Raw genomic sequence first — 23,235 nt, 5'->3', positions numbered from 1 at the left:
CTGACGCTTGTGGGGTGCTCAGACCAGAGAATCCCCAGAGGGCTTCTGGCTTCAGAACTGCAGGATTTGGGCTTTCTTTCCACAGGGGGAGTCTATGCCCGTGATCGGGCGTGCTCCTATATGTGGGCTGCTGAAGGGCCAGAGTCAAGTGGCATCTCTGTGGCTGCCAAGACAGGGAAGTGAGTGAAACGCCAAGAGTGAAAGCTAGAAAGCTGGCGCAGCTCTTTCAAGAGGATGTAAGTGGTGGTCACTTAAGTGACTTGCTTGTGTCCTATTTTTGCCTAGTTTCCCCAACAAGCAGTGGCGATTAGGATTATGGGGCAGAACGCGCTCTAAGTGTCGAGCCTCCCTTCCGGGAGTTTCTTGGTGCTGGAGTCTGACTGTGTCCACGGGGGAATGCATCTTCAGACTGACTGACTGATTTAAAAATTTTATTTCTTTGAGAGCGAGAAAGAGCATGAGCAAGGGGGGAGGGGCAGAGGGAAAGGGAGAAGCAGGCTCCCCGTTGAGCAGGGAGCCTGATCCCAGAACCCTCCCTCCTGATGGGGAGCCCAATCTCAGGTCCCAGGGTCATGACCTGAGCTGAAGGCAGATGCTTCACCGGCTGTGCCACCCAGGCACCCTGTGTCTTTAGATTTAAACATGAGTGCACAGCTTTCTCTCTCTTGGTGGATGTCTCTTTGTGGTGAGGTTGTCTCACAGAGACAAACGACACATTTGGGACATTCTTGGGGAGCAGAAGGGGTAGTGACTGCGGAGCTCCTGTGGGAAGGACAAGACCCATTCAGGCGAAGCATGTGCAGGCTAACACTGAGACCAGAGAAGGGATGAGCCTCCAGACCTCATGAGGAGCTGCGTCCTAGCCTCTCATGGTGCCCTTGGGCCTTGTAAGTTGGGCCAGGTTGTTTGGGGTTGGCCTGAATCCGAGGACCAGCGAGTGGGTCCCCACCACCCAACAGCAATGTGCTGATGGGGAGCTTTCCCTCTGGGTCAGCTGGACAGAGTGTGGGCTTTAGCTCACACTAGGGTAAACAGGATTCTAGTGTGTATCTCAAGATGGCTGGCCCATGGTGTCCACACCCGCTGGGATCCCCTCTCCCTGAGGGTGCCCAAGGCTGTACATAGAATGGACATCACTCCTGAGTTATGTTGTTGTAATATGGCAAAGGTGAAGTGGGGTTTGCAGATGTAATTAAGTCCCCTTAGTGGTTGACTTGGAGTTAATGAAAAGGGAGAGGTGCCTGGTGGGCCTCACATAATCAGGCAAGCCCTTTAAAAAAGGTTCTGAAAGTCAGACAGACCCTCTTGCTGGCTTTGAAGAGCAGGCTGGCCCATGTGGGAGGGTCAGTGAGTGGCCATGTGACAAGGACCAGGAGGTGGGCTGTGAGAACTGCAAGTGACCCCGGGAGACAGCCATGGGACCTCACTCCTACAACAGCAGGGAGCTGAATTGTACAAACAACCAGCTCAGAAAGGACCTTGGCCTTCCAAGGGCCTGGCCGCAGCCTGTGAGACCTTTGACAGAGGACCCAGGAAGCTGTGCCCCCGCTCCTGGCCCACGGAGCCAGGAGAAGAAATGGAGAGACAGCAAACATGCTCATGACCCTCTGTTCCACACCCAGATGAAGACTGAGCCTGTGCCTCTGGGTGGGACCCTTGGTAACACAATCTCGGTGCAGCTGAAGAGTCACATGGGAGCTGAACGGTTTCCAGAAATCTCCTCTGGACGAGGCCTGGCTCATCAGACAAATCCATTGCCTGACCGCAGGCACAAATCTCCCGCTTTGGGTCAGATGCTGGTTATTAACTATCTCGTCTCTACCTTCCTGCTGTGAAACTGGCATCTCCCCCTCCTTCTGGGCCCCCTTCCCCCAATCTGCAGGAAGGTGGCCACTTCACAGGAATTCAGAATTGGACCCTCCACCTATGGTTTATATGCCGAGAAACACATCGTCACCCAGACCTTTGGTTGCGGGTCTCAGGTCGGGGGCTAAGGAGGGCATTCATGAGGGGGTAGCGTTCCTGAGCCTCCCAAGTGGCAGGGCCCAGCCAAGCTTGCTGATGGCCCTCAGGGAGGTGGCCACACCCTGGAGGGAATGTACGGAGGGGGAAGCCCCCTACGCCGGCCCCCCGGGGGTGGTATGGGCGCAGCAGTGAGGAGCTGGTCCTGAAGGGGTGGTGGGAGGGCACCCCAGCAGGAAGCCAGCCCAGGGCCCCTCCCTGCAGACATGCCCCATGCAATGTCCCAGCGAGGGACAGGGAGGGAGGAAACCCTGGAGGTCAGTGGGACCAGAGTCGCCCTCCATCTGTTCTGCGGCCTGATCTTCCCATCCCTGGGAGGAGTATTCAGGTTGAAGGGTGACAAACCTGGGAGGGGGCGTTAGAGAAACACAGCGCCTCCCCCGCTGTGGCGTCCAGCCAGGATGCAGGTGTCCGAGCCCAGGACTGGCTGCCCTGCTTGCCTCTGGCCCTGGGTGCTGGGACCCACAAGAGCTGTCTCCTAGCTCTTTGGGGGCAGAAATAACTTCATTGACCAAAATACATCCTTTCCTTCCAGGCTTGGAGGGCAACAAGGATCCGCGCTGCTCCCAGGAAGGAGCCAAGGGGAGAACCTCAGCTTTGAAGTGAGAGACGGATATCAAAGCTGAGACACTTCCTGGAGGTGGGTGATTCCCCACACCCCAGATTGGAGTCTGGCTTCCCGCAGGCTCCCAGGTGCTTTCGCAGGTCGGCTTCACCATCCAGCCTCCAGCCCTGCCCTGTCCCAGGTGACACATGACCGTGGTGGACTTTGTCCTGGGAGCCTCTGGGGACAGGAGGAGGAGACCTGACCTGGGGGCAGGGGCGGGGCTGCCTCTTACCTGTTTTCTGTTGGAGCAGAACCTCAGTCTGTCCCCACCTGGGCCACCATCCCTGCCTGCCTGCCTGTGGGCGGGGCAGGGGAAGCAAACCTTGTTGGGGGCCAGAGGAGGGAGAAAGGGGAGACAGGTGGGGGTCCTGCAGGACCCGGTGATGACAGGCTGCCAGGCTTCCTGGAGGTGATCAGGCCTCGGGAACACGTGAGTTGTTGTTTTAACTTCTGTCTACTTGCACAGTGTGTGTGAGTGTGTGTGCATGTCTGTGTGTGTGTCTGTGTGTGAGTGTCTGTGTATGAGTGTCTGTGTGTATCTGTGTGTGTGTCTGTGTGCATGTGTGTGTGAGGGTGTCTGTACTTTTGCCCTTGTGGGCCTAAACAAAACAGCCAAGGGTGGGGTGAGGAATTTGTTTTCCGGAGGACCGGAAGTGCCCCTGTTTGGATCCCCTGTGGCTGGCTAGGTCGGGTTCCCGGAAGGAGACTCCTGTTTATACGGTGGCTTTGGGAAAAGTCCAGCTCTAGGCCTTGACTGTAAACCGCTGGTGGGGGCGAGGAGCCAGCTCTTCAAGGGACCTGTCTTGGAGGGATCAGGGCACCCACTTAGTGCAGATCGGCACGGGCATAACCAGCTTCTCAGTGACCTCCCTGTTCTTTACATGCCCCTGGGCAGGGAGGACACCAGTGACATCTTGGACAGAAGGCTCAGCAGAGCAGAGCCTCCCCGAAATGCCCCGAAATGCCCTCCCCTACCCCAAGAAAGGACCAGCTCAGATTTGCAACCCTTTCTTTTTCCCTTTGGTAGAAAAGAGATGAGCTGGTAAGAAATGTTTAAAAGGCCCTAATCAGGATGCTCCAGAGGGCGTATCTTACTCCTAATCATGAATATTGCGTTCCTGAGAACATCTTTGTGTTTAGGAAGACTTCAAATAACCTCATCTTGATTAAATTCTAGAGGCTGGGTCAGAAGTCACATTTTCAATTTTCTCTCTGACCAGAGGGCTCCAGCCTGTGATTATCAGAAGCTTACAACATGTCATCACACAAAAAGTTGTACTCGAAAGTGCTTTCTGCAGTCTTATTTATTACCAAGAAGACAATTATGACCAAGGAAAAAATCCTGTAGTGGGGAAATGGGTTAGCAAAGTGGAAGAGCTGTAGGAATGTTCTGTGGTCAGTGAGCATATCATGCTGAATGCGTGTGGAATGTACACAGCAGTGTGGAAAGCTGCTTTTTACGTATGTTATTTTTTTAAAGGGAGGATACATCATTTTATGTTAAAGCTCTGGGTTTTGGTTTGCTTGTTTTAAGATTCATAGCCTGAAAACTAAGAAGAAAATGGGCAAAAATGCTTTTCCTGGTTATATTAAGGGGGTGGGATCTGGGGTTATTTTTTCATATTGACAATGATGTGTTTATATTTATTGTAAAACACTATTTTTAAACAAAGAGATGTTTCATTGCCAAAGGAATAAGATGCTGGAATGTGATATCGTAGGAATGGATCATTTGTTCATAGCCCACCTGTTTTGATTAACTCACACATGTCTTATGCTAAAGATTTTCTAGACTTAAGAGCTTTATTAATCCGAGTGTATAAATAGCAAGGAACCCTTGAAGGGGTATCTTTAACTTCTCAAGAATGTATCACTATAGGTGTGTTAGAACTTTCTCTGTGCAAATTATGGTCTGAATCAATGGGATGCCTGCTTCCAAGCAGCAGCCATTAAGTACTTCTGGTTAGAAACAAGGGAATAGCTTGGGGTAACGCCGAAAAGTCAGGACATTCCATTCTTAAAAGGATTTTTTTCCAGCTTGGTTGAGCTGTTATTGACATCCAACATTGTATAAGTTCAAGGTGTGCGCCATGTTGATTTGATCCATTTGTATACTGCAATGTGATGGTCGCCATGCTGTTAGTGACCCCCTCCGTCCTATCTCATAGTTACCATGTCTTTCTGGCCCTGAGAACATTTAAAACCTACTCTCTTAGGGACTTTCAAGGATACAATATAGTATCATTAGCTATAATCTCCATGTTGTCCATTAGAAGCCCAGAACTTGTTAATCTTGTAACGAAGTTGGTACCCTTTGATTAGCATCTTTCCATTCCCCTTCCCCAGTCCTTGGTAACCAGCGTTCAACTCTGTTCCTCTGAGTTTGGGGCAAGGGGAAAAGCAGCACTTTATAAATGAGGGTTTGCTACTGAGCTGACTTGCCCTCTCAGCTGTGAGCCCAGGCTGGCAGCTCCCCTGGGCGGGCTCATCGAACCACTGTTCTTGATGTGGGAAACGCAAAGCAGGTATTCTCAATGCCTGTTAGAGATGCTTCTTCTGCTCAGCCTTTTGGCAGATAGCCCAGTTCACTGCAAGGCCAGCTCCCTGGGGTTGTACCAGCCATGCAAAGTGCGGGGGTGGAAACAGTATGTCTGTCCAGTTATGGCTTTTTTGTGGCGCCATTCCTGTGTGTGCATGGATTATTTATTGAGCACCTACTATAAGGTCCATGATTATGGTCCTTGCTCTCCTGGGAGGTTACAACCCAGAGCATGTGAGAGTATTAATAAAATAATGATATAAAGTGAATCTTATTAGAGGTTACAGTCCTGCAAGAAAGATAAGTCATTAAAAAATAATTTTATGAGTTAAGACAGAGTTCAAAACCAGCGTTATTTCAATCAGGAAGAGGGACAGGGACTGACTTCGGGGCATGTGATAGCAGAGACTGTCTGTTTTATTAACTGCTGCTGCTGGGGACTGGATGTGATCGGGGTGGCCGCTGTGGTGGGACAGGTTTGCATCTGTGGGACAGAGATCTGAGCAGATCTAGCAGATTTCCTGGAAGCTGGCAGCTCCCCAAGTGACCCCAGGATCCGCTTCAAAAAAACAGAGATAGAAAACTTAAAATACTTTATCTTTCCAATCCTTCTCCGAAACATCACGCATTGACACTATAAGCATCATACTTAATGGTGAGACCTGTGAATCCCACATAAGATGGGCTTCCACATGCCTTCCCAAAACTCCCCTCCACTGTGTGGAGCACCCTGTCCTCAAGGAGCAGAAATAGCTCTGAATCCTTCTCTCAGACCCTGTTACTCCCCGGTCACTTGTGCTGGGGACAGTCTTGTTAGTAGTTAGGACTCAGGGCTGCTTTTCCCATCCCCATCCCTTCCCCACTCCCAAGCTCGCCTCTACCCCTCCTGTCCCTGCAGGCAGACCAGACAGGGACAGCTGCGGGCTGGGGGTGGGGGACATGGTGTGCTTCTTGCTGCTGTTGCTTTTGTCTCCATTCCTCTTGGAAGTTCTTTCCCTTCCTCCATTCCTGTCACCCTTGGGGGCCTCCCTCCTGCCCACAGAGTGAGGAGGAGGAGGAGGAGGCTATTCCCAGGACTGCCCACCCCCTTGTCCCCTTGTGGGTTTCAATGTTTTTTAGGGGACGTTTTTCTTCCTAGAAGCGGCCCAGATCATAAAGGGAGACAAGGTGGGGACATTAGAATATCACTGGTCCTAGTGAAATAGTGGATCTGGCAATGGTCTTCAAGGACCCCGAGCGTCACCCCCAGAGTGCTTGGCCATTATTGGCCCTCTGAAGAAATGCAAAGCATGCCCATGAAGCATTCTTGCCAAACAATGGCCTAGTTCTGATCAGATTGCTGTTCGATCTGCCAGGCTAGAACAAATACGGGGTTCACAGGACAAGAACAGGGGATCCAATCAGCCAGAGGAAGACTGTGAAGCTGATTTTTTGAACAAATTAATTACAAAGAAACAAAAGAATATGTGTGTGTGTGTGTATATACTGAGATTTGCAGATGGAACAACAGGGTGCCTGGGGTTTGCTTCACACCGGTCTTGGGGGGGGGGGTCTGGGGATGGGTGGGAACCAAGGTTTTGGAAGTGGAGGAGAGTGAGTGAGGCCCACTAGGACGGTCTCTGTTCCACGGTGGAAGGTGCCTGAAATTTTCTGTAATGAACAGATATGCAGGGTTTAGTCAAATTTATTTTGATCACAGAGCTGGTTTTCTCTACGGCGTATCCCTCACAGGCGCTGAGGCTTTGGATACAGCGGGAAAGACCAAAATGTTTTGAGGTCCTTGAAACACTGACCCTTTCTTCAGGTAGATCCTAGATCCTTTCAAAGGATCTACCAACCCATGAGCCTCAATGGAGAGAGCGCATTGCCTCTCGGGCGATTTTAGTACTTTTTGGAGTCCTGCAGTCTTACTTGGCTTTATCAGTAAAGTAGGAATAAAAATGCCTACCTCTTGGAGCTGTTGGGATGATTAAATAAGGTCATGTGAGTGAGAAGTAATGGGAATGAGGACGACAAGGCAGCATGATGGCCAGCATGCAAGGACTGTTTCCCAGGGTATGTAGTGCTTGAACGCAGTGAGTCCTGCTGGACACCTTCAGACACTTCCCGAGCATTGCTCGCAACAAACCTGTCACGCAGGGTCTGCGCGCCCCGCTCTGCGGTGAGGGAACAGGGTGCGGAGTGGCGCAGGGTCACCAACCTAGGCTGCTGCCTCGGACCCTGAGCTCCCCGCTGCTCAAGGCTGTCTGCCGTCCCCCAGGGAAGCGGCACCGCAGGGGCGAACTCACTAAGATGTTTTGGCGGCAGACATGCAACCTCCTGCATCTGCTCTCTCTTGGCAGGACATGGCACAGACGGGACAGGTCCCCTCTCCTGGGGCTGGCCTGGACCAGCCCTGCGTGTTCAAGCTGGTCCTCCTGGGAAGTGGCTCTGTGGGCAAGTCCAGCTTGGCTCTCCGGTACGTGAAGAATGACTTCAAGAGCATCCTGCCCACCGTGGGATGTAAGTGACATGGGACAGCATGCCCTTGGTCAGTCTGCTAGAGGGGACGGCAGGGCGGTGGCCCAGGGGTGGGGCATTCCCACACTCGCCCGGGCCCTTGGGTGGCACCCAGCACAGCAGGGAGGGGATGAGGCCCCCCCTTGGTCAGACACATGTGCCGTCCAGAGAGCAGTCTGGTGTCAGCTTAGTGGGAGGCTGCAGGGGGCAGGGGTTCAGGGTCAGGGCCTTGGGCCCCTAGGGCATGGTGTGAGGGGTTGTTCCTGGTGGAACGGGAGCCCAAGGGAAGGCCCCTTAGGCTCGGCCACTCAGCCGCCCAGATAGACAGACCTCGCACCCTGCCCAGGGTCCCTCCTGCCAATGCTGTTCCCCTGGGTAGTGTCCGGAAGAGCAGCTCCCTTTCTGCCTGATCTCAGTTTATCACCTGGTCTGGATTGGGGGATGGGGCGGCATGGAGGGAAGACCCACTCCCTACTTCTTAAAGAAGTAACAGGCCATAGCTCTTGGGGAAAAGGGCCTTTGGAGCATCTGCTGGGTCGTTGACTTCTGTCACAGGCTGTTCTGGGGCTGGAAATCCTGTTCTCCACCTAAAATAGAAACTCAACATGTACTTCATGCCAGCCCTCCTGGGAGGTGGCTAGCATGACCAAGGAGAGATCCCCCATTCAGAACCAGAGCTTTGGCCTCAGACTTGGACTCTGCCATGGACAAGCCTTTTGCTTGGCACTTACTCGAGTCCACTCACTCATTCATTCATTCATTCCCTCCCTCCCTCACTCATGCAGTGAGTACCTGCTGGGCGTGGCCTCTGTCCCAGGCCTGCACTAGGTGTGGAGGGCTCTAGAAGATGCCAAACAGGGGCACTGGACAGGGACACACAATGCTAACTTTGACATGTGCATTAGCTACTGGGAAGCCCTGCAGTCTTCTCAGGACAGTGACTGTCAAGAGTGCCAGAGGGACATGGGGGCCGAGAGACCTGCCAGGTCCAGGCCCTCAGCACTCATGGTGAGCTGGGCAGAGAAGGGGTGAGGGGCTGGCTCCAGGAGGGGGGAATCTCCAGAAGAGCTCATAAAGATTCTGGTTTAGCCTGGCTGAGGGGGCCCAGGGCGACCTTCTCCAACAGCAGGAAAAGTGACACCAGTCAGCCACAATACTGGACCAGACTTAAAAGAACACAACAAAGTGCTAAATCTGGCCTGGGGGGTGGGGAGCTTCTGTGGAGAGCAGAGACCGGAGAACAGAATCCGGTCGTGCCCATCATTTGCGTATCCTGCGGAGATAACTATGATGGTAGGTAGCACCTTGAAGCCCAAAGTATTTACTGAAGGCCCTTTGCCAAAACAGTGTGGGCCTCTGCTCTACCAGTATGGGAGAGGGGACCAGTCCCCTAGGAGGCAGTGGGCTGCCACCGTGCTCCCGTGGGAGAGGAGAGGGAGGGACGGTGGTGTGGACACTCGCTGTGAGCCAGAGACTTGGCTCCATGGGACCAGTACCTGCTGGGTTCAAGGGGGTGGGCTGCAGTGAGGACCCTCCCTGGGGGGCAAGAGGGGGCTCCTAAGCACAGAGCCAGCTACGCCAAGGACAGTGCAGTCACTCTGAATTAATGGGAAGTTTACTGACTTTCCCAAGCCTGGCAGACAGTGCTTCCCAGCCCACAGCAGGTACAGGAACCGTGGGCGAGGGCCTGTCCCTGCCCACAGAAACTTGCATAGGTTCCTTCAGCAGGTCTGGGGACATGCTAGCATCCTCCTCACACCCTTCAGAGGTTCTGTTGGGCTCAGGCGGGTGGGCAGAGCCTGGGCTCAGGTCAGAGTGGGGGTCTTTGCTTGGGGGGCAGGCCTAGGGGTGCTCTCTCCCCTCGTGGTCCTCTGCCTGGGCCCTGGACCAGCCTCATCCTCATGGGCAGCTTTGGCCGTCCTCCCCGCTTTCAGGCTCAGGACCCTGCCTCTGCCTTGGGGCTGGTGCTTTGGGTCTTTGTTTCCTTCCCACTGTCCCTGGAGTGCGTACGTGTGCACACCATCAGGCACCAGAAACCACAGAACAGGGGCCCATGGAGCCGCGAGCCTCGAGCTGGGTCTGGCAATCGTTTATTCAAGCAGCTGCCGACCACGGGGCTAGAACTTCCTGACCCTTAAATCTCAGAGTTGACTTCACGTGCTTTATGACACCACAAGGTTGCTTGTGGTTGCTGTCCCAGTGGCTACATTGTTATAAAAATAAAGAAGGGCAGTTAATGATTTTATTTGTTATTATACTATAATGTTTATCTGTATATTATAGTCTACAGGATTTATTAGTTATCATGCCATTATAATTAGTACATCATTGTATGTTATCATAAAGGTTGATCTTCCCACTTCAAACGAGATGATGGAATACGATCCCTCCTTTCAGTTATGTCTGTGTAGTCTGTGTTGTACAAAAGCCCTCCGAAGGCAGATGCTTCCATTGTCTGTCTGTCCCCTGGCTGGACGGGGTCTTCCGGGTCTTGCCCTGAGACAGCTGGAACGCTCGTGTCCCCAAAGCAGAACCAGAGTAGGAATCTCAAGGGAGAGCACAGTCCCCTGGGAGTCATCCTACTGAAGGGAGACCCGAAAAGCCCCACAGCCCCCCCCCCCCCCCCCACCGCATCCCACTGCGGGAGAGCGCCTAGCGGGGGAGGTGGGGCAGCTCCAAGGGGGAATGCTATGGGGGCGGGACTGGGGGCTTGAACCACAGGGAGCTCCCGAAGACCCCACTGGGCTCCCCACAGAGCTCTCTTCCTGGAGTCCCAACTGGTCACAGCCCCAGAATTCTCCCTGCTTCCTGGTGCTAGCCCTGCTATCTTAGTGACATCTTTTGGAGCAACGGTGACATCTAGTGCTGGTATGCGTATTTACTGGTGGGTCGCAGTGGCCTGTGTGGGAGGGAAAGACAGCCCTCATTCAGCCTTGTCACCATTCTGGCCCTTGTCAGCCAAGCATTTCAGGTTCCCTTCAACCCCAACCCCGCTGATACTCTGTCCAAGGAAGGCAGATGTGGCCGAGAGGCTTCGATGAACAGAATCAGCTATTTGTTGACATTAAAACCAGACAGAGCACCACCTCGTTCCTCAGGTCGGTGTTTACGGAGATACTTTATAATCTGGGGCAATGCAGTAAAGTGGGGGAAGGGCAATCGGTCATTTTTACACCCTTCACTGCGCAGATGGGGGGCGCTGCGCAGTTCACCTGCCTCTAGGAGCCGCACCCCTCCCCCCCATTCCCCCAGAGGATGGAAGCGAGACCAGGGCGGGGCTGTTGCTGGGGTGCCAGTGCTGAAGTCTGTGGTGGGACCAGAGGAGGCAGGGGACCCGGTCTGGGCTGTGATGGAACCACGATGTGTAAGTGCACCAGGCGGCCCTGCCCATCCACCCGAGGCCCCGTGAAAATGTGCCTGTGTGTCACCTCCAGCTACGTATTCTAGAAACAGAAAAATTCCTTGTTCTTGGCCCAATGCCACCCCACCCCCCCACCTTGAGGCCAATATCATTTATTCTTCCTGGCTTTAGCTGTGATGATGTAGAAAATGCGGTCAGTGGTTTCTGGACAAGAGAGATAATTAATGTGGGCTCTTCCCCTGATTGGAGCCAAGGGCTCCAGGGGGCTGGGGAGGAAGTTTGCCCTGGAGAGGAGTCCAGGGGCCCTGGAGAGACCTCATGTCTCTCTCTGGGGGAGTTAAGGTTCTCCTCTCTGTAAACACCCCATCACTCGTGCCTCATCTTCGCTGGGACTGAAAGCCCTCCCAGCAGCCACCATTTACAAAGCAGAGAAGGAGCAGATGGGAAGCTAGGGTTGCTGAGTTGGGGAGGCTGACCCGAAGGTGTTTCCTGTGGGGAACCTACCAGTGGCGGGTTTTAGGGAACAACCAAAATCAAGTTCAGGAATGTGATTGGACATGATAGAAGGATGTGGACAGGAGGCCACCGTCCCGCCCTGTGAGTCAAGGAGAGCCGCGGGCAGGCAAAGGAAGGGGAGCTCCAGGCACAGACCCTGCTCTCCTCTCTTTTCTTGTGGTTTGACACCCACTGTGGGAAGGGGGCACCGTCGGCTCGTGGTGAAGAAGAGGGCACTGAGATTTAGAGGGGTGAGAGGGAGAGAGGGAGGGAGGAAGAGGGAGAGACAGATCAAGGGTTCTGTGTCTCTTCCTATAAAGGCACTGATCCCACAGTGGGGGCTCCCTCCTCCTGACCTCATCTAGCTCTGATTATGCCCCAGAGGCCTCACCTCCTAAGACCATCACTTTGGGGATAGGATAGGACATGACCTCTAGGAGGTTTTATCTGACCTCAGGTTTGTGGGTGTGCAGCGAAAGGCAGATGAACACGCGGACACCTGGGTGGGTGGGTTCTGTTAGGAGCCCCCCCCCCCCGCCCCCGAGCTGGAGTCTTATGCCAAAGAATCATGATCTCAGCCCAGACTCATCCCTTAGCTTCTGTTCCTAGCAGGGTGAATCGTCCCGCCACAGCTCTGTCTGCATCCTGCCTCAGTGGCCCAGCCCAGGCTCTAAAGACCATGTCTTCTAAAGCCCGGGCTTCTGTTTCAGGTGCATTCTTCACGAAGGTGGTGGACTTGGGCGCCAAGTCTCTGAAGTTTGAGATCTGGGACACAGCTGGCCAGGAGAAGTACCACAGCATCTGCCACCTGTACTTTCGGGGCGCCAACGCTGCGCTTCTGGTGTATGACATCACCAGGAAGGTGAGCCTTGCCTCGGTCATGTTCCCACCTTCCTTTGCAAGACGTCTGCCTTCTGTTCTCCCAGATGCAGGGATACTCTCTTCTGAAGGCTTCCTGTGACCAGCCCATGCTGGTGCTTTATGGTAAAACCACCACAGCCAGTGGGCAGCACATCTGTGAAAGTCTGTCACTTCCTCCAGGAAGCTCTTGCCGATAACCCGTGCTCCTGCTACTGCATGGTTGAATTTGTGCCCCTGCATGGTCCTCTCAGAACACCCTGCTAGAGCACCCCCATCTTCACTCCTGATGCCTTGGGGGCCTACGGCACTGGTGAGGGGTGTGTCGCGGAAAGAGCACACGGCCCCTGGCTGTACATCCACAGGGTGTTGTCTGGGTCGATGCTGAGTACGAGTCAGCAGATACTTAGAGCTGGAGGAGGGAAGGCAGGGATCTGTGGGAGAGATGGGGTGGGCACCTGACTCAGCCTGGGGTAGGGGGTGCTTAGCATGTTGGGGTTGGAGTGGGGCGGGGCAGGGAGGTGGCTGAGGGCAGGTGAGCAGGAAGAGAGCAGAGTCTGTGGGTGGGGTGGGCTGGGGGCAAGCACGGTGCCACGGGCTGCAGCGTGGGAGGCTGCCCACCTGAGCAGCTCAGTGGTGGGCAGAGGGGCCAATGGGATCATACCCCTTTTAACAGGAAGGCCACCCGCCTCTGCCTGCTCCTTGCCAGGATAGCTGGTGAAACCACCCACAGGGTTTGTTCTGATGTGTTTTCCCCTTTGTCAGGATTCCTTCTGCAAGGCTCAGCAGTGGCTGAAGGACCTAGAGAGGGAGTCCCCCCCAGGGGAGGTGGTGGTGATGCTGGTTGGGAACAAGACGGACCTCGGCGAGCAGCGGGAGGTGACGCTCCAGGTAACCCTGACAGTGCCGTTTTGTTCCCCGAGGGGCGAAGAGAGTGACCCCAAAACACACCCGCACCTGTCACTCCGTCACCTGCCCACTCACATGCACACGCACACGCACACGCACACACGTCACACACATGCACATGCACAAACACATATGCTTCCCGCTTGACTTTCCCTTTGGGACAAAGATTTCTGGGCTTTCCTGGAGATGTTAGGTCTAGAAATGGCTCTTCCCCAGGTGTGGGGAGGCCAGCCGAGCGGCGAGCTGGTGGAGGGTCGGCCCTGCGTACTGTTCCCAGGAGCGGGGACACGCTGTGCTGCCAGCCTGCAGGGACCCGCTGGCTCAGCCAGGGTTGTGAGGAACCCATGCCCTTCCTGCCGCGCCCTCCCGTGTTCACTTCGGTGGGTTTTCAGATCTTTTTCTTTGTGCTTGATAAATTGAGTAAGTCCAAATTTGCTTGCTAGCAACTGAGGGAGGAATAGACCAGTAGAAAGCGAGAGCTTTGTAAAGAGATCCAAGGTGGAATAGAAGCCCGTAGAGCGCTGTGAGATGGCGGGCGGTGAGCGAGGGCGAGGGGTACGTGTGCGCGGGTCCGTGCCTGCAGGGTGTGTGTGCAGACCATGTGTGTGCGTGCATAGGAAGGTGTGTAGGTGTGTGTGTGAAGGAAGGGTCTGGGAGGGCATGGGCAGGCGGGATGAGTAGAGTGTGGCTGGCAGAGGGAAGAGCAGGGTGCTGGCTGTAGGGGGTCGGCTGATGCCGCCAGGAGGGGAAGGCTGTGATGAGAAGGCAGTGGGCTCAGAAGCAGAGATCCCAGCGTGTGGCATTAGGGAGGGGGCAGTATTTGGGGGCAACAAAGAGTCCTCAGAGGATTTTGAGAAGCTAGGGGCCAGGGCATGATGGGTGATTTGGAAAGAGTATTTGGGGGTAAGTCAGGTCAAGTTAGTTGGGGAGACCAGGACCTGGGTGGGGAGATTGCTGGGAGGCAGGCAGCCCAGCTCTGGGGGAGTGAGGGGCCTCAGGCAGCAGCACCCTTGCCCTGGGCTGAGCCTGTTCTGCCTGTGCAGGAAGGCCTCCTGGCTTAGAGCTCACACTAACGGACACCCTGAGGCCAGGGCTGTAGACCTCACCCACCACCCAGGACCCTGGACCACCCCCTGATCTTTTCTTTATTCTGAGCTCCTGCTAAGCACAGCTGGGCCTTGAGTCTGCACCTGGAGGTCCAGGTGCCAGGGACACGGGCATCCAGCCATGGGGGCGACGTTGGGTGCTTTGGCCAAGGCTGGGACGAGGGGAGCATAGATTTCAGGTGAATTTTTTGGCTCTCATTTTCAAATAATTTCAGAATTACAGAAAGCATTGCAAAAGTACTACAAAAAGGTCCTGTCTGTCCCAACTCCCCCAAGCCCCCACTCCCAGTCTTCCTGAATGCTAAGGTTTTGCATAAACATTGAATCCAATCAGAAAGTGGACATTCCTATAATAGTACGAAGTGTTCATCTTTCTCGGATCTCAACAGTTTCACACTAGCACACTTATGTATCACTCCCTGCAGTGCTACCCTGGGGGGGAAGCCAGGAGGGACCCCCAGAATCAGGGCCCAGATGCGCTCCCCCCCGCAGGGAGCTCTGCCTGCTTCCCTTCCATATTTCTTGCCTTCCCACATGTTTTTTCCCCCATGTCAGAGCCCCCAGGTGCCAGAGGGGAGACGTGAGGGCAGGGAGCCACCAGGGGAAGCTGGTGCTGGGGCTCTGCTGGGGTGTGGGGCCCTCATGGAGGGGCGAGTACCTCCCCGCCTCCCCACCACCCTCCTCCTATCTCCCCAGCCCTGGGCCCCTCCAGGAGCACCATGACCCAGAACCGAGGAACTGGTTCTTGGGTTTTTGAAGGCAGCCCAGTATTCCTAGGAAAGTGTGTTTTGTAACCAGTGTGGGAATTTTGTTGCTTTTTCCGGCAGGAAGGGAAAGAGTTTGCGGAGAGCAAGAGTCTGCTGTTCATGGAGGCCTCAGCCAAACTAAACCACCAGGTGACCGAGGTCTTCAACGCTGTAGGTGAGTGGTGGAGCCCCCAGGAGAGCCAGGGTGGGGGTGGGGCTCAGCTCTGGCTTTGCTTCTTGATTCTCCTTTCTGGTATCCCAGGACCCAGCAGAGTATCTCCAGGGGCCCGAACTTGGTGGCTCTGTGTAAAGGTCAGGGAGGGTGGGACCTGGGACAGCCTGGTGGGCTTTCTCCCAGACCACTCTCCTCTGCCCTTCGCAGCCTGGGAGCTCCTGCAGAGAGAAGAGAAGAAGGAGGGACAGCAGCAGCGTGGAGATGCAGGGCTGGCTCTGAACGGGGCATCTGCCGGGCAGGCCAGGTGCTGCCCCCACTAGCAGCAGCCACGTTAGGGTGGGGGGCCTGGGGAAGATGCCCCCCCCAGGCCAGGAGGCTCAGCAGGGGGAGCCACTGCCTCCACCAAGGATCTGAGTCGCCATCAAACAGGCTTGTTCCCTGAGTCCCAGAGGTTCTGGAAGCTGGCATCCTCCAGTGTTCCCACTTCCCAGAGCCGGTGGGAATCGTTCAGGAGAAGATCCGGGGCTAGGGGGCTTCTAGGGCTGATACAGAGAACGTTCACCTTTTAGCATTTGTGGGCCCTGCTCCTGGGCTCCCAGGGAAGCTGTGCTTTAATACTTTCAAAGGTCAAAGTGACTCGGCAAAACCTTTCCAAAGCTTGGGCTGCATTTCTGCCCCCAGCACACACTGTGCATTGGCCTCACAGGAAAAAAAAAAAAACCATAAGGAACATTCCAAACATAAAGATAAGGGAAAGGAAACACCTCCCTGGTTCCTGGAAGATTAAAGTCCTATAACCTGGCACACACTAAAACCAAGATAAAAATCTGTAACTTTCTGGAATGTCCTTTGTCACGATGACATTGATAACCCCTGACATTGATACCCGATGCCCAGGCCAGGTGCGCCCGCCCTGGCCTGGATGGCTGTCCCTTCTGCAGTCTCACTGTCCATCTGGGGCTGGGCCCGCCTGGTTCTGAGAGTTGGGGGAGGAGGGGTCAGGCCCGCATGGGGGTGACAGTGTTGGGAAGATCATGGGACTTCCTACATCTCGGGGCGGTGGCCCCAGGAGGGATGGCATCTAATGGGACAGTTGGGGCGGGGTTGGGGGTGGGGGACCGGCCCCTCCACCCTCTCTTCTCCTGGCTCTGAGTTCAGCCAGTGATGCTTGTGCCCAGGGAACCTGAGGACACAGATTTCTAGCCCTGGTGTGAGTGGAACTGCCCGTATGTCTGCAGACATCCAGCCACTTTCTCTGAGCTGGTGTCGCCGAGTTTGCGAGGCTGGGGTTTGTGATGGTGCGTGTTTTAGGAGGGCTTGTTCCGAGTGAACGAGGAGGTAGGCCCAGGCCCAGACTGTGGCTCAGGGCCACAGGACACTTCTCCAGGGCCGACACATCACATGTTCACCCCATTACTGCCTGTTTCCAGGGGCAGGACCAGATGGTCTTTTGGGGAGGTTAACCCTGATGTCAAGTTGAGGGTATTTCAGAGGGTGCGCTGTTTTGTGAGGTGGAGAGGTGGCATTGGTTTTCATCCTTGCCCCAAAGTCTGAAATTATAAACACTAAGACACTGTGGTCCACCTGGAAAGGCTGCTTTCGCTGTATTGCTGGGAGGACCAACAGCAGGACAGGAGTAAAGCATCCTTTCACGCTTACTCTGAATTCTTGGCATCCATGAGGGGCGTGCCAGCGTTTCTAGGGGCTCCTCTGCACTGGTTCTCTGCTTGCGTCCACCCTGCCACAGGCCTATCATCCCAGCCGAGGGCCTGGACCTTTGGTTGGGGCCCAGCAGGCAGGGAGCTCTGAACTGATCAGGACTCACCCTGGCATTGGCTAGGACCTGTCCAGCTGGGGTCGTCTCAGCATGGCTGTATCCCTCCAAAAGTCAGGGCTCCCGACAAGGCTCCCTCCTACGTTCTGGCCCCTGGTCCCTCCCTCAGCCTACAGGCCTGGGACCCCCTGCATTCCAACCTCAAGATCATGGTATGTCTTCCCAGACAAATGCAGGTTTCCCAAGGCGTCTCTGGTCATGCTTGAGAAAAGCTAAAGGATAAATACAGAAATAAAAGTGTCTGAGAGGGTCTGTTACCCAGATTTCCACTCATGCTATTTTGTTCCTTAAACAATTTCATCGGTGACAGTTTCTGACAGTAGTCAAGCCGCACTCTGTTTCATATTATTCTCATGTAGATGCAGTACGTGGGGGTGAGTCCCAGGGGTGCCAGGCTGTCTCTAGTGCTCCCCTCACCTCCTGGCTGCAGCAGACCCAGGACCCCCCGGTGCCCACCTGGTGGGTCCCATCTTGGAGGCGGCAAGAGGCTGAGGTCACCCATGGCCACTAGGTGGTGCTCCATCATCACTCAGGACAAACCTTGGGGTTCAAGGGCACAGGGTCCCTGCCTTTGCTCTGCTAAATGCCAGGCTTTCAGAGAAATTTCCTGTGAGTTGATTGAGGCAATAGGAAGTGGGGGAAATGAGGATGATGTGTGTAGGACGCCACATATCTATGTCTCTTTCCCTCCCGTTTTGTCAAGTTCGTATCGCTGCGCTGGAATTTATTGTTAGAACATATCCTTGGACGGATTTCTACCAGGCATCCCTCTTTGTGCCCCGACACTTGATGGGGTGCCTTGTGCTTCTGGAGCTCAGGTTCCCCATCGCCCTGGATGTGATGACTCCTCACCCTCTCCTCCGACCCCACCAGGCAGGTGGCTCAACCCTGCATTAGAATCACCTGGGAGCCTCCTTTGGCCGTATCCCTGGCCCATCACCTGCCCTGGTTCCATGGGTCTCCAGGAAGCTTGCGCCCAGGGCGTTTCACCTCCCCAGTGAACCTAATATTCTGGCAAGATGGGCAATGGCCCTGAGGCCAAGGGCTCTGTTCTTCCTTCTGTGGGGTGCTCGGTGCCTGGCAACATCAGACACACGTCAGCGGTTCAACCAACATGTGTCCAGCAGGAGGATAGAAACTATTCCTTCCCCGCTCCGAGACCTAAAGGAAAGGCAGGCTCTCCAAAACCAGCCTCTATCACAATAGACAGGGGATTCTGGAAGGGTCTCTGTGCCATGTTTTGCCCACCTCATGTCTGCTCCATCCTGGAACCTGTGATGGGGGGAAGGGTGGGCAATGGGTATGGAGCACGCAGAGAGATGCATTCCCCATGAAGACTCCTGGGAGAAGAGGTCTGCATTGGCCTCGAGTCCCCATGGGGGTCAGCCTGGGAGGCCCCTGTCCTGCCTGCAATGGGAAAGCTGCTCCTGCTCTGCTCAGCCTGGGTATCTACCTGGGTCCTCTTTGGAGCTGGGGGAGGTGTGTGCCCCTTTTAGGTGGTGGGGGCAGGAGATTCCGGGGGTTGAGACGGGGCCCCTCGGAGGAACCCTGCCGACCGGCCTGCAACCTTACCCCTTCTCTGTCTTCTGCTTCTGTGGGAGGTGTCTCCTCCAACCCCATTGGAAGGATCCCCTTCACATGATCAGAAAGAAAACTCCAGGCCCAAGGAGCCTCTGAAATTAAGGCATCAGTAAAGCCAGATTTCATTCTCAACCCAACCTCAGTTTCTGCCCTCTCTGGAATGTGACTTTTAGCCTGATGTACTGGAATTTCCTGGAGGTGATCCTCTGAGAGACCCGTTCTCCCCTATTAGGGCGACCTCCCTCAACAAGGCTAATAAACTCTAAGACAAAAGGAGCCTTCTCTCTGCTTTTCAACACCTTTCCTTCTCTGCACCTTGACAGAACCTCTCACTACTGGCTAGACTGGCTGTGGCCCCATTCATGAGTCGCTTAATAAAGTCAATTAGATCTTCAAATTTTTTTTTTTTTTTTTTTTTTTTTTAACAGCCCAGAGGACCTGACTCGATCCATTCTTCTTCTTCCAAAATGTATTCCCAGGGTGCCTGGGGGCTCAGTCCATTGAGCCACCCGTGTCTGACTCTTGATCTCAGCTCAGGTCTTGATCTCAGAGTTGTGAGTTCAGGGCCTACGTTGGGCTCCCTTTATCCTCTTGCTGGAACTCCCACTGGCCAAACTGAGGACAATCTGAGCACCCAAAAATTATTTGTAAGTGTTGAACAGAGAGAGAGAGAGAGATACCTCCTTTTGAAGAATATGGTAACAAATGTGGAAGGAATTGGAGAATCTTCCTGGTGCAACATGCTGGTGAGGACATGGGCTCCCAGTGGGGATGTTCAGTGGGTGCTTAGATCCTTGGCTGGGGGCTCTGGGTAAACCGGCTGCTGCCTCAAGCACGCAGTGAGGGACAGGAAGACCCCTTATAGCTGAGATCCTCCTCCATGGGAGGGTTGGCCCCAGCATCTGTCCGAGTGGGGCCTGGACTGTCCATCAGATGATGCGGGACAGAAGGGACATGGAGCCCTGAGTAACCCATCAGACTGAGGCCCTGCCTTTCCCTCTCAGACCACAGGAAATGCGGGGACGGAACATGAACAAGGTAACCACCCTCTGGGGACCAATCCACACATCACCTCCCATATCATTTCACAGGATAACGCGTCTGGGCTCTTGTAAAAGTCCATGTCATGACAAAATAAGGTGGGGGGCTAAGGAGCGATGCCTAACAGCAACAGTGGATTTAGGTTGTAACCTGGTTTCAAAAAAAATAAAAATAAAAAGAAAGAAAGAAAGAAAAAGAAAGAAAGAAAACAAGATAGCCAAAACTTTCTGGCCGTGGGGATTTTTTAATATGGACTAGAAATTAGATGATATTACAGAATTATTAAAAAATGAATCAGGGACAATAATTTTATGGTCATGCAGGAGACCATCCTTATTTTGAGGGGGAACATATGGAAACATCTAGGGGAAATGTCACGATGTCTACAACTTACTTCCAAATGGGAAGGGGGAGAGAGAGACAGAGAGAGAGAGAAATGCGGTAATAATGGTTGAAACTAAGTGGAGGGTGTGTGGATGCTCGTTAGGCTATGTTTTGAACATCCTTGTATGTTTGAAAACTTTCATGACAAGTTGTAGGAAACATACAACCTCTTGCCCCTTCCTCCCTCTGGGACACAGAAGAGGTGCCGGAGTCTGGAGCTGCCCAACCTCACGTCCCGTCTGAGCTTCACCCTGAACTCTTCTCTGAGAATGTGTGCAATTCAGTGGTATTAGCCCATTTAAACTGTTCTGCAGCCACCATCTGAGTCTGGTTCCAACGCATTTTCATCCCATTAAGCAGTTACCCTGACAACTGGCGCACATTTTCATGTAGATCGGATCTTGCAGGATGTGGGTTTTTGTGTCTGGCTTTTTCCACCTAGCATCACGTTTTCAAGGACCCAAACTGGAGCATTCAGTCCAATTCTGTCCCTTTTTATGGTTGAATCATAATCCATGCTGGCTGGACCACGTTTTGTTTATCTGTTCATCCCTGGCTGGGTATTTGGTGTTTCTACCTTTCTGCCTCTTGTGAATTGTGCCGCTGTGAACATTTCTGTATAAACATTTGTTTGAACACCTGTTCTCACTTCTTCTGGGGACATACCTGGGAGCGCTGTGGGCCATATGGTGACTCGATGTGTAACTGTCTGAGGACGTGCCAGACTGTTCTCCTGGCTGCTCGCTCTTCCAGGCCTGGGCAGCACCTGCCTGCCTTGGGTACAACCTCACCCCTCCCATCCCTGTGCTCACTGCACCCTGGGGAGGTGCCCATGTAGCAGGGGCTCATCCCTGGGCGAGCTGACCTCTGCCTTCCCTGGGGTCTCCCTGTGGCTGGGGAGGTGGGGCAGCTCTGCCGCCTCTCCATGTCTGGGGAGCTATGGATGCCCCTTCCTTGAATGGGAGCAGGGACAGCTGGGGTCTGGGGTCCTGCAGGCTCGCTCTGGGGCCTCCTGAGTGTGGCCCGACAGAAGTCCTGTGGTCAGGGTGGGTTCCTGAGACCCTGAAAACGGGGTGAAGGCAGAGGCCCATGGGCTTTGGGTGTGGAAGTAACTGGATAAGCCTGTCCCCACTGTTCTCACTCCCTCACGCTGGGTTGGAGAGGGCCTTGGGGAAGGGGTCTACATTGAACGTACACAAGGTTGGCCAGCAAACACGTGCTATGCCTGCCTGAGCTGTCGAATGAGATGGGTGTTACTGCCCCAGGGTGTTTAGATGTGGAAACTGAGTCTCAGAGGGAAGGGCTGGCCTCCGTTGCCTGGTCGGAGGCAGGACATAGGGACATCTCGGTTGAGTTTGAAACAAGCAGCTCATGCTCCTCTTTCTCCTCGGAGTACTCAGAAAGGGGGTAAAAGGGACTGGGCTCGGAGAGGGACAGGTCAGGCTGAGGGGCTGTGCTGCCCTCTCCCAGGGGCCTCCTGCATGGGGTGGTGCAGTGCACAGCCTAGGCAGCCACTCAGAGTGGCCCAGGTGGAGGGTGCACATGCAATAGGTTGCAGGTGACCCCAAAAGGCCCCAGGTCCCCTACTCAGTGTGGGGTGCCTTCGGGCAAGTCATGGCACCTCTGGGCTGCTAGGCTCTGAGTGTCCTTTCAAGCAAATGTGCCAGGAGGACAAACAGCTCCCACGTGGCCACCACAAAGACACGTCTAAGCAAGGCCAGCTGCTTTTATTAGGACTGGAGGGCAAGTAGCCTGTGGAACGGGGAATGCGGGGGGACAGCTCCACAATTATTCCTCTGTGGGCTGAGCTGTCACCCATCCCGGGCGGGCTCGGCACCTCCTTGCAGGGGGAAGCAGGCGGGCTGTCGCCAGAGGCTGGGCTTCGCCACGTCCCTCAGGGCTGCTCTCCTCCGGCCGAAGCGTCCCACGGGCCTGATTCTGCGGCCTGTGTACCAGGCGGGATCGATGTCCGGGGCTGGGAAGGAAAGGGTGAGGGCCGCATATGGGTGTGGGTGCTGTGTCCATGGCATGCGTACGCTGTGCACTCCCGTGGGTGGCAGGGCCCAGTGCTCACACGCAGTGCTCCCCCAGGGTCCCCAGCTCACGGCTGTCCACCTGCCCAGGCCATGCTGGGACCACCTGTGCAGCAGGGACACCCAGAGGGTGTGACAAGGCCAGTGCTGGTCAGTGGGAGGCTTCGGGAAATGGGAATTCAAACTCACCAGCAAACCCTACCCCCCCACCCAGGTACTTGGGCCGGGGTAGAAAAGGCCAACTCTGGCCCAGGCCACCTTCAGGGGCAGGAAGCGACCCCCTCCACTGTGTGTTGTGCAAGGGCAGGGGTGCCGGAGAGCCGGTGACAGGGCCTCTCTGCGGAAAAGCCTGGTGAACAGCAGGCCACACCCCTTCCAGAGCTGAGGCACCTAGCGATGCCGGGACCCCTGGTTAGGAGGTGGCCAGGCCCCAGCCAGGGTCCCTCGTCCGGGGAGCGGTGGTAGCAGGTGAGGGAGGCTAAATCTGGGTGTCCTGGGCACTTACTGCGGATCTCCATGGAATGCTGGTGGGCTTGGCTGGCAGCCCCTTTCAGAGCCAGGCACAGCAGCAGCAGGCACAGCAGCCAGGTCTGCAAAGCCTTCATGCCCCCTGCTCCTCACTCAGGCCCTGCTGGAGGTGGGATCCCACACAGGAGGGCGCAACCTGGGGCAGAAGGGCCAGAGTGATGTTATGCACACGTGCAGGTGTGTGCTCACCAAGGTGGCTACCCTAGATAATGTGAGCAATGTGTGTGTCTGTGTGCACAAATGTGTATACACACGTGAGTGCACTGCATTCAACTGTGTGTGAGTGTGCACATGTAAGTGCATGTGTGCACACACGAGGTGTTAGTGCATTTGTGCTGGCGTGCATAGGAGTGTGTGCACGAGAGAGTGCATATGGACCGGTGTGCATGGGTGTGTGTGTGTGCATGTGTGCCAGTGTGCATGGGAGTGTGTGCACATGTGAGTGCACGTGTGTGGGGCAACACTGCATTGCACACTCCGATCTGTGCTAGGGTGGTCCTGGGCACATACCTAGCAG

General features: G+C 54.7%; 2 protein-coding genes across 3 annotated transcripts in view; one reads left to right on the top strand and one right to left on the bottom strand.

Moving 5' to 3' along the window:
- Positions 1 to 19,129, top strand: part of RAB17 (RAB17, member RAS oncogene family) — a 30,333-nt gene extending 11,204 nt beyond the window's left edge. Inside the window, exons 2-7 of one of the 2 annotated variants that reach the window (XM_059393788.1) lie at positions 2,558 to 2,662; positions 7,511 to 7,670; positions 12,234 to 12,385; positions 13,147 to 13,272; positions 15,224 to 15,317; positions 15,525 to 19,129. In XM_059393788.1, the coding sequence (XP_059249771.1) occupies positions 7,514 to 7,670; positions 12,234 to 12,385; positions 13,147 to 13,272; positions 15,224 to 15,317; positions 15,525 to 15,637 (642 nt within the window). In that variant the 5' untranslated portion in view covers positions 2,558 to 2,662; positions 7,511 to 7,513 and the 3' untranslated portion in view covers positions 15,638 to 19,129. Of the gene's footprint in view, positions 1 to 2,557; positions 2,663 to 2,841; positions 3,060 to 7,510; positions 7,671 to 12,233; positions 12,386 to 13,146; positions 13,273 to 15,223; positions 15,318 to 15,524 lie in introns of those variants that run through there. The other variant, XM_059393787.1, reaches the window with a different exon arrangement.
- A 2,458-nt stretch (positions 19,130 to 21,587) lies between these two features.
- PRLH (prolactin releasing hormone) lies at positions 21,588 to 22,795 on the bottom strand. The gene is made up of 2 exons (XM_059393789.1): positions 22,696 to 22,795; positions 21,588 to 22,132 (listed from the first exon to the last, which is right to left on the bottom strand). Exons 1-2 carry the CDS (start codon positions 22,793 to 22,795, stop codon positions 21,969 to 21,971), a joined length of 264 nt encoding a protein of 87 aa, XP_059249772.1. The 3' UTR covers positions 21,588 to 21,968.
- Positions 22,796 to 23,235: the final 440 nt, after the last annotated feature.

The sequence above is a fragment of the Mustela nigripes genome, chromosome 3 (genome assembly GCF_022355385.1).
Source record: "Mustela nigripes isolate SB6536 chromosome 3, MUSNIG.SB6536, whole genome shotgun sequence".
Taxonomy (NCBI): domain Eukaryota; kingdom Metazoa; phylum Chordata; class Mammalia; order Carnivora; family Mustelidae; genus Mustela; species Mustela nigripes.
Note: the sequence above shows the minus strand (reverse complement) of the source record. Positions and strands in the feature narration are given on the sequence as shown.

Coding starts and splice junctions, on each gene's coding strand:
- PRLH (XM_059393789.1), bottom strand. CDS start 22,795: ATGAAGGCTTTGCAGACCTGGCTGCTGTGCCTGCTGCTGCTGTGCCTG. Junction 22,133..22,695: donor GCATTCCATGGAGATCCGCA/GTAAGTGCCCAG, acceptor TTTCCTTCCCAG/CCCCGGACATCGATCCCGCC.